This window comes from Fukomys damarensis, unplaced genomic scaffold (genome assembly GCF_012274545.1).
Source record: "Fukomys damarensis isolate Sample0158 unplaced genomic scaffold, DMR_v1.0_HiC HiC_scaffold_5, whole genome shotgun sequence".
NCBI lineage: Eukaryota > Metazoa > Chordata > Mammalia > Rodentia > Bathyergidae > Fukomys > Fukomys damarensis.
This window is the reverse complement of record NW_022900917.1, coordinates 64,818,823-64,828,599: the sequence shown is the minus strand read 5'-3', so window position 1 is coordinate 64,828,599 and position 9,777 is coordinate 64,818,823. Positions and strand designations below refer to the sequence as shown.

General features: G+C 47.7%; 1 protein-coding gene across 1 annotated transcript in view; it reads right to left on the bottom strand.

Moving 5' to 3' along the window:
- Cacna2d4 (calcium voltage-gated channel auxiliary subunit alpha2delta 4) overlaps positions 1–9,777 on the bottom strand; it is a 40,223-nt gene that overhangs the window by 7,782 nt on the left and 22,664 nt on the right. The window contains 6 exon segments of the mRNA XM_033759171.1: positions 1,779–1,850; positions 2,411–2,499; positions 5,843–5,907; positions 5,949–5,989; positions 6,967–7,047; positions 7,783–7,860. Coding sequence (XP_033615062.1) covers positions 1,779–1,850; positions 2,411–2,499; positions 5,843–5,907; positions 5,949–5,989; positions 6,967–7,047; positions 7,783–7,860 — 426 coding nt within the window.

Sequence of the window (9,777 nt, the reverse complement as noted above, 5' to 3'; positions counted from 1 at the left end):
GGGATTTTTTTTTTTTTTTTTGTACCAGGGATCGAACTCAGGTCCCTGTGCTTGCAGGGCAGGCAAGGGTGGGTGGGTAGGGATGAAATCTTTAAAGTCAGAGAGTTGAGAATTCAGAGCCAGTGCTTCAGAAAAGACTTAGCCACCAGAGAGAGATTAGGGGTGTGTAGTTTAGAATTGCAATGTATTATCTGGGGGACACCAGGCAAGCTTTTGGCTTCTCTGAATGGCAAAAATATAGGGAGAGGAGCGGATAGTACTAATCTTGTAAAGTGGTGTTAAATGATTGAATACTTGAAAGTGCTTAGCCCAGTGTCTGATAAGTGTGCGCTGCCATTATTAGTACTATTAGCCAGTAGTTGTAAGATATGAACACCTATGTGCTACAAAATATCTATTATAGTTCTTCCCTCCTCCTCCCCTCCTTCTTTCCTCCTCCTTCTCCTCCCCTTCCTCCTCTTTTACATCAAAGCACCTAGGTATCAGGAAATTTTGGTTAAATTAGTAATATGTAGCCTGAAGGGTTGATCAGCAGCAACAAATCTATCAAGGGATAGACAGATATTTCAGGAAAAGTTCGGACTGCTGGGTCTGGTCAGGACTCTGCCTTGTGGCTTTGAGGACTGTGAAGGCAGCATGAGACCACAGGGCCCCGGGAGAAGAGAGTGGAAAACAAACCACACCCACGGAGTTGATGCGTCTGAGGCATGGCACAGACACACTGAAATCTGTCTTCAGGTTGCTGGGTGTCCCTTGCATATTACAGGTTCCTTATGGGGTAAATGCTCAGCCAGACCCAGAGCTAAATGGTCTGGGAACAGCCCTCATGCTAGTGTGCAGGGGTCCAGCTGGGGTAAGGATGGGGTGAATGGAAGAAACCTTGGCTTTTTTGGATCAGGAGAAGGAACAGCTGTCACAGGTGGCCTGATACCAACCAAATTGCCCATTCTGCCTTTCTCACCCCAGATCTCATAAAAGGCCAGATAGATGCCACAGAAATCAGATGGTAGTCACAATGAAAAGCAGTCCATGGCCCAAAAGGGATGCTTGGCTTCCCAGTGCTTTCCTGTTTGGCCTCCATGGAGGGCTGCATTTGTGGGAGAACTCGGGTCTAATTGCTGCAGACAGATGCTGTGTTCTCTGAGCCGAGGCAGATGGGCAGCAGGAGTAGGAGGTGGGGGTGGCTGTGTGGGAGGAGGTGACATTTGTAAATATGTCAGGGGACAATGCAAAATCAGTAGATGCAATGGGACCTGCTAAGCAAGGAGATTCATTGGCCTTTTCTAAATGATGTGCAGGTCTGTAAAGATCGCAGTGGTTTCAACAAGGGTTTTGATTCCTGATTCTCTATGATTACAGTGGGTGAATATTAACTGCCGGTTATAGCAGGATATTTTTGACCTCTTTTCCCATGACATGTTTTAGCAGAGCTGCTGACAATTTGCACAATTAACTTTCACTTTTTTCCTTCCTCATCATAAACAACCAAAGGGTCAAATAGCAGGCAGCAGAAGGAAGAAAAGCTGTCGACAGCATGGGTTGGCCTGCCACGTTCACCAGTCTCCGAAGAGCCAAGTGCGGATGTGAACAGGAATGTGGCTCCTTGACCAGGGTTTCCCTGGGGCAGCCACTCCCTAGGCCAGGGCTCTAACCAAGCTCTCTAGGCTACAGCAAGCCCCATATAATCTAGCTTTATGCTAAATGTGAGTCAAATCTCAATGAAAAGGTTGCAATTTGCCTTCCTAGAACCTCATCTGATTCAATATCCGGCTCCTTACCCCTTTGTCCAGAGGGACCTTCACATCCATAGAGAAAGAACCTGTTTCCCCATTGATCATGGCTGTTCTCAGCTTCAAGAGGAAAGAGAATGGGGTTAGTTCCATGCCTCACACCAGAGGATGAGGGGACCTGAACTTTACTGTATAGGGGATCCCTTGGGACACTTGGTTCTCCCATTTTTCTTCTGAGCAGAATACCAGGAGGGAAGAGAGACCTGATTCCAGGTGCCAACTAATTAATAATTCTGGGCAGTCCCCAAGACAGTGGTCCAGAGGTGCATGAGGAACTGGGGGAGCCAGTGTCATGTTGCCAAGACATAGTTTCCTCTAAGATATCACATGGAGACTAACACATCATGGAAACTCAGACTCAGTAGTGAAGAGATGGGAATTCATTCTGCCTTATAATCCTGTGACTTAGGAAGATATATTTTCTTACTTGGTAAAATAATTACACCTTATAGGAATTCTGGCTGGAGTTCATAAAGGCTCGGGGATCGAGCCACTCTGCCTGTGCAGAACAGAGCAACCTTCAAGCCTGCAGTCATTCATTGGTTTGGCATGGAGCCGCGTAAGCTGGCTTCTCTTTGCCCTTCTTTCCCCCACTCACGACTTCAGCTTGGTCTTCCCACTCCACTTCGGAGAGGTCCACACTGTTGTAGTTGGGTTTGGGCTTTAGTGTCTTCCCCTCTCTGTACTGGAGTGGGTGGGCAGGAAGGAATATACCAGGTTAGCAAGTGGCTCTACTCCTCTTCCCTCTATTACATAAAGCCTTTCATGTATACAAATGAAATCAAAGAATCTTAGGGATTCCTTAAGCTATCTGGACCAAACTTCCATCCAACGCAGAGCTTTCCCTTGCCAACACTGGGACAGATGGTCTCACGGCCGCTGGGTGGATATTTCCCATGACGAGGACCTCCCTATTTTGTGAGTCATGGTTTGGACAGCTCTAATTGTTAGAAAATTCTTCCTCCTACAGACCTGGAATTTGCCTCTCTGTAACTTTTATCTGCTGATCTTAGTTCTTTCCCCTGGAGCCACAGAATGTGCTCTTCCTGAAAACCCTTCAGAGGTTCAAAGGCCCCATCACTCTTAGGACCAATTCTCCCAGCCCAAAGTCCCCAGTTTGCAGAAGGTTCGGCTTCTTCTGAATCCCTGCTGCTTTGTCAGTGTCACCAAAGAAAGGAGATTCCGGGATGAAACTCAACACTCCACATGGAATCTGGCCAGTGTGGCGTGGGACACATCTGTGAACCAAAGTATCCCTCAGCTCTAACAGCTGCCTAGGAGCTTGCTAGCTTCCTGGGCAGTTGGACTGCTATGGCAGCTGAGATGCAGATCACAGTCAGTCAGACTTTGGTCTCCCTCTGTCCTGTGATGCACTGTTGAATCATGTATTCACAGTCGTATGTTTGGGAAGAGTATTTTGCAGAGCTTTCTGCACATTCCTAATCAATGCTATCTCATTAGTTTTAGCTCATTGCTTTATGAGAATACTTTCTTGTACTCATTCTCTCACCTACTACAGAAGGTCTTAGCCATAGCTTGCAGACCCAGTGGCATCTGTCATGTGCATTTTCATCTCATGGGAAGTTGTGAATGGGACAGAACCAGGGGAAGATCTGAAGGGCTTGATAACAACCTGTCTCCAACTTGACAAATAACCATTAATTAACATTCTATCACAATTATTTTCTCGCCTTGACATTCCCTCACCCCCACGCTAAGACAAATATCACCAAATATCTACAATTAAGTCTTCAGCATTTCTCAGGTTTAGTTTAGTAGCCCCACTGTAAAAGGAAAGAGGATAGTTAATTATCAGGGTAAATTAAAAACCTGACTGTCTACTTTAATAAAATGAGGCCCCCAGCAGATCGATGCTTGCATGGTTGAAGTTCTTGTCCTGTGTATTTTGATTCTGAGAGTATTTTTGTTTGTTTGCTTAATCACTTTTTCCCCAGGAAAGCATCATTCTGGTTTCTTGCCTGTCCATGATGTCTGTAGTGCACTCCCTTCATTTTTCTTTTCTCCTCCCTCAGGCTGCACGATGTTCCCGCGTGTTGCCTTATTGCTGTCCATGTGCACTGAACAGCACTGTCCTGCCATCTTTCACGTTCAGTCTGTTTCTTTGGAAGTGCAACACTCCACTGCCATTTCCTAAATGCTGATACCCCACGAAGGGCCATATTTGGCCCCTCATATTAAATCCACAATTCTGCTGTATTAGGGGCACTGACGTAGGCAGAGTTCAGACCCGTTCATGACTCACTACCTTTTTATTTATTAATAGGAACATCCTTTAATGTTTTCCTGAGAGTGGCTGCTCTGGAGAGCTCATGACATTGGCTTTGCCACACTTCTTATGTAATCACGTCCCATATGGCATTATTCCCTATATTCACTAATTGTTTTATTTGTATAAACTTTACTTCCTTAATTCAACATAAACTTTTGTTCATAGCATTCTTCTAAGCACTATATGGTCAGGCACACAACAGAGGCAATTTGCAATATGAATTGATTGGTGAAAGCCTTATATTTATCTGGATGACACAGATGGTGACAGGTAGGTTTCTGATTAGAGCCCTTAATTCTACAAGTGAGCTTGAGGATCAACATCAGTATCATTTCTTCTCCAGTGAGACAGTTGCCAGCACTGAGGCTGTCCCCCACTGAACCCACTGGCCTAGCACTGTGACAGGTTGTGGGTAGAGATGCTTACCCCTCAGAGTGTGAATTGGGAAGGCAGAAGGGACTGGGAGTCTCTTGTGTGCTCTGATCTCTGTCTACCATGAACCTTGTGGTTTGCCTAAAATAGTTCAATTAATTGCCTTGCGGACACTCAGTATCTATTTGAGCCCAACAGAATGGACTGTGGTGTAGACTGGTCTTTACTAAAGACATCAAGGGCAAAGAAAAGTCCCCAGGGTTGTATTGTCTATTACTCTCTCTATTTCTTGACAGAAGACTGAGAAAGAGAGAGTGCTAAGATCCCTCTAGGACTTCAGCTCCCCTACCAATCATTGCACTGCAAGGTGCAGCCATGATGACAATGGACACTGCCCATGCACTGTGGCCAGAGAAGGAGAGCACCTTTCACCTTAGGGCAGGCCTTTCAGGCAGAATGATGCAACTTTCTTTTTTCAGACACCAGTTGCTCAGTTTAACTCCTGAGAAAATATCCTGAGGCCCTGTATCAAAATGAAGAGAGCTAGAAAGGGAGTAGACTTACTCAGAAACATCTTAGGACAAATTCGTGGGCCTTGTACCACTGCCTCTCACCTGTCACGAGAGGTCTCCTGTCATTTTTATAGTGAGCCCATTGTTTGTGCTCTATTCAGGGGTCCCTGGAGTTCTGCTGATAGACTTGTTAAGGTGCAAGAGGAGCAGAGCTACCAAGGCAGCGAGGAGACTGTGGGTAAAAGTCTTCTGTGCCTGAATCTGTAATGTTCTCTAAAAGCTCAAGTAATACAGGAACAGACCCCAGCCTGACACTATTAGAGGGTAGTGGAACTTTTGAGGGGTGGAGTCCACTGGGAGCAAGTTAGGTCACTGTTGGTGTGTGACTGCAGAGAAGATTCTGGACTTGTGGTGTGTTTGTCTCTCCTTCTCTCTTCTCCCACCACCACTAATACCATACGCTCCTGCCGTAATGTGATGCCCCACCGTCACCAAAAGCCTAAAAGCAATAGGTCAACTGACAATGAATCAAAACCTCCAAAACTGCAAACCAAAATAAGTCTTTCCACTTTATAAGTTGATTTTCTTAGGTATTTTATTAGGGTAATGGAAAGCTAACACACTGTCCTATGAGCTCTTTAGCTTCAAAACTACAGCCTTAACTTACATGCTCTCTACTGTGCTTATCAATCATTTCACATATTTTTGTCTTGTCTCTATTGGTAGGTTGTAGACAACTTGAAAACAGGGACCATGACTTAAATATATTTTTTCTCATGTTATTTGACTGCTTTGTGGACTATCTCCAAAGCCCATATTATTAGGATCCCAAGGCAAATACGATTTGTACCTACCAAGGGTCGAAGGTCAGGGTGTGAGAGGATGTAGCCGTTGTTAGTGTTCAGGAAGGCATATCCATGTACTCCAAGCTGCCAGAGTCAGGATTGACAGCATTAGATGCTGTTTATATTGGATGACTGGAGTGGGGAAGGGGTTTGTGGCTGCACGATGGTTCAAGATGGCAGCTCACAGCTGTGAGATTTTCCAGATGCAAATGTAACTGAGCCAGCATCACACTTCCACTCATTGATTCTGAAGGCCTTTCCAAATCCTACTGTCTGGGGCAACCACATCAATGCATGTCATTCATTGCCTGACTCTTTCCCAACACACACTCTAGGTGCCTTGATGGTGTCATCTCATTCACTCTCAAAACTGGACTGTGGGGTCTGGAGAAGCACATTGAGAAACGGAGGCACTGGGCAGGCAAATAACTTCCTGAAGCCCACAGAGCAAGTCACAGCTAGTGATGGCAAAGAGTCCCAGAAGGATAAACTATTGCTGCCATGCTCAACATTACACCTGTGTGGACCTCAGATGGAGCAGCCCCTTCCTAGTTGTGGGCTTGGCTGCAATTGTCTGGGGAGAGGCTCTTGGGCCTGGTGGGGCAGTGCCAGGGAGCCTATGGTTTATAGTCTAGATCCTAAATATCTCCCAAAGGCTTCCATACTAAAGGGTTGATAGGTGGGACCTACCGGGAAGAAGTTAGGACTTTGGGGTTAGGTGTGTCTTTGAAGGGCAAGCCCCTTCCTATCTCTCTTCCATACTGCTATGAGATGAGCAGTTTTGCTCCATGCAAGGTTCTCAGCATCATTTGCTATCTCATCACAAGCCCAAAAGCAACAGAGCCAACCAGCCATGGACAGAGCCTTCTGAAATCATGAGCCAAAATACCACCCCACCTTTTTGGTACCAGGGGTTGAACTCAGACAGGGCAAAGAAAAGTTCCCAGGGTTGTATTGTCCTGAACTCTCTCTATTTATTACTTGACAGATGACTGAGAGAGAGTGAGAGAGAGAGTGCTAAGATCCCTCTAGGACTTCAGCTAAATCCCCAGCCCTTTCCCCCTTTCAAGTTGATTTTTCTCAGGTGTTTTGTAACAATGATGAGAATCTGACTACCCCTGCACCCCCACCCAAGGTAGGGATTGACCCAGGCTCACCTTGTATCGGGGTGCCAGCTTCATCAGCTCTCTCAGGGTCACATCAGAGCCCACCACACCCAAGAGAATGCCATGAGATCGCTGGAAGAGAGCCCGGGGCAAGGGAGGGCAGGTTTCCCTGTGAATCAGGCCAGACAGGACTCTAGGTCTTTTTAGAGCCTGGATGAGAAAGCCACTTAGGTCTCAGGCAGACCTTCCTTGCAGTTAGATTTTAGCTCTCTAAATGAAAATTTAGAATCTAAATGAAAATTCAGGAAAGGCCCTGGGAGCACTCTTAGCTGTTCAGAAGATTAATGCCCAGTGTTAATATTTCAGTGGTAATATTTAAATGAAATACAAAGTTGAATGAAATATTAATCTTTACAGCAGAAGCTGAAGTACTGAGATCCTAGTGACTCAAAAGCACATGGAGCCCATAAGGAAGCATTTCCTGACCAGAGGGAGGATGAAAGGCTCTAGAAATTCTCTCAGAGGCCTTCAGAGCTAAGCTAGGGTCTGCCCAACCTGGTTTTGCTAGAAGGCTGGCAGATGCCCCTTCCAGCCTTGTATCCCCAGAGTAGTGGTTCCAAGGGCAGAGTGGGAGAACTGGCCCCCAACTGGCTGAGCAGAATCACTGAGGGATGGAAGCTTTGGGAAAGTATAGATCTCCATTCTCTCCACTGACCCAAGATTGCAATGTCGTTAGTGTGGGGCAGGGTACGGGAGTCTGCACTAAAATCCTCTCAGGGTGGCTTTGATGCTCACCCAAGTCAGAAGCAACGGGCCCATAAAGGTGTTCTGGTCCCTGCTGCCACCTCTCAGGGAGTGGCGACTCACCGTTTCATTCTTTTTGCTGAAGACAGGCATGGCCACAGTGGTGAGGAGCATCGAGCTCTGTGCCTTTGAGGAAAGGAGCTGCCAGAGAGGAAAGGGCAGATGTTGGGGGAGGCCGAGAGGCCCATTGGCATGCCCTACTCAGAGCACGGTGTGGAGCTGTCAGGAATGCTGGGGGACAGATGACTGAGCAGGAGCCCCAGGCTCATGTCACCTGGCCAAGTCTGAGCCCACACCTACCTCCCAAGCACACTCCCAAGCTCTGTCATTTTGGCCAGGCCACAGGTGAGCCTGAACTGGGGAAAATAGCCCATTCTGTGCCTAGCCAGAAACAAAGGGGCTTAGTGTGGCAAGAGCATTTGCAGAAACCTCTGATATGGATCTGGGGTTGCTATGAACCGTAACAAAGGGCAGGTGAAGTGGAAGAAGGACACTGCTCCAGAGCCACCTTCCAACATGAGCACATGTGTGAGGAGCCAGAGTGAAGCAGGGCGTGGTGCAGCTATCATCTGCCTCGGGCCACCTCTACTGTCCCCGGGATGGACCCACAGCTCTCTCCACTCAGAACTCAGAGCCAGAATTGTGCTCCCTGCCCTCCCCGGGATGGCTCCCACCACAGCCACCTCATCTCACTGTGCCAGTTTCCTTAGCAGCCTGGACAGGGACTCCACACACGCTTTGTTTCAGCTTTGAAACAAAGATGGCCAGTGTGAAAAGTACATATGCAGACACGCTATTCCAGCCTGACTTTGTTCAGCTCAACTAAAGGAGGTTGCTGGGTCATGGACGTCTGCAGGACACTTTTTGGAAAAGGAAGAATTTTGGCCATCAGTCTTCCCGTACCTCATCTGATTTTTCAACGTTGAGCTGGGAGATAAGACTTTCTGAAAGTGGACCGCAGTGACATCCTCTTGTGTTCTGTGCACAGACATATCTTTGTGGGTGACACGAAAGCTCTCAAGTTTCCCTGAGATGTGGATTAGTGGAGGTGTCCATGGGCTCGCAGCCGCCAGGTCTTGGCTGGTCTCCCCTTCCCCACCCTGCCTCTTAGGGACCATTCTACACTGGGGTGAGGCACTGGTGCAGGGTGGGGACATCTGTGCACCCAGTGGACTAACAGCCTCATTTCAGAGGTTCCTGAAGTGGTTCCAGGAGACCCTGGCCCCAGGGAGTCCAAAATCAGAGAAGGAAAAGGAAAGATGAGGGGAGAGGGGATTTTAATCGAGGGGACAAGTATCATTTTGTAAAAGTGAAGATAAAGCTGTGACTTCACTTATGTGCTTGGAGGGAAGCAGAACCCTGGAAGGTTGTCCATGAAATAGCTGAGGACAACCTGACAGAACCTGCGCAGAAAAGGAACTGCTGTTTGTGTGTATGGTACTGGGGATGGAATTCAGAGCCTTGTGTGTGCTGGGCAAGTGCTCTAGGACGGAGCTACATCCCTGGCCCTTTCTATTTCATTTTGAAAAAGGTCTTGCTATCTTGCCCCATCTGGCTTTGAACTTAAATCCTCCTGCCTCAGCTCTAAACACCTGAGATTACAAATGTGCATCACCACATCTGGCACAAAGTCACTTTTATGGTGTTACAGGAAGACAAGATGTTGCGCTACCCGTATTCATTCTCCTCTCCCTGCTCCCTCTGCTAAACACACACCCAAGCACTGCCATTGTTATGCAGGGAACCGGCCCTCGCCGGTTGTGGGGTTCCGAAGGGCTTCCTCTGCCGGCTCCCTCCACTCATCTCCACGCTCTACAGGAGGAAAGCGCACACTCCGCGTGCTGGAAGACGGCGCCCCAGACTGGCAACTGCTGTAAGGCTGCATGGCCGCAGGACAGAGATGGATCAAGGGCCAAAGAGCGTGGAGGGCGGCACGGTGAGTGGGGAGACAAGGTCAGGGCACATCTCTCCTCCTGCCCCATCGCTCTCCTTCACCTGGGACAGAGAGGGCCCTACGAACAGTGAGAACCTGGAGGGAGCGTGAAGCCTGCCTGCGTG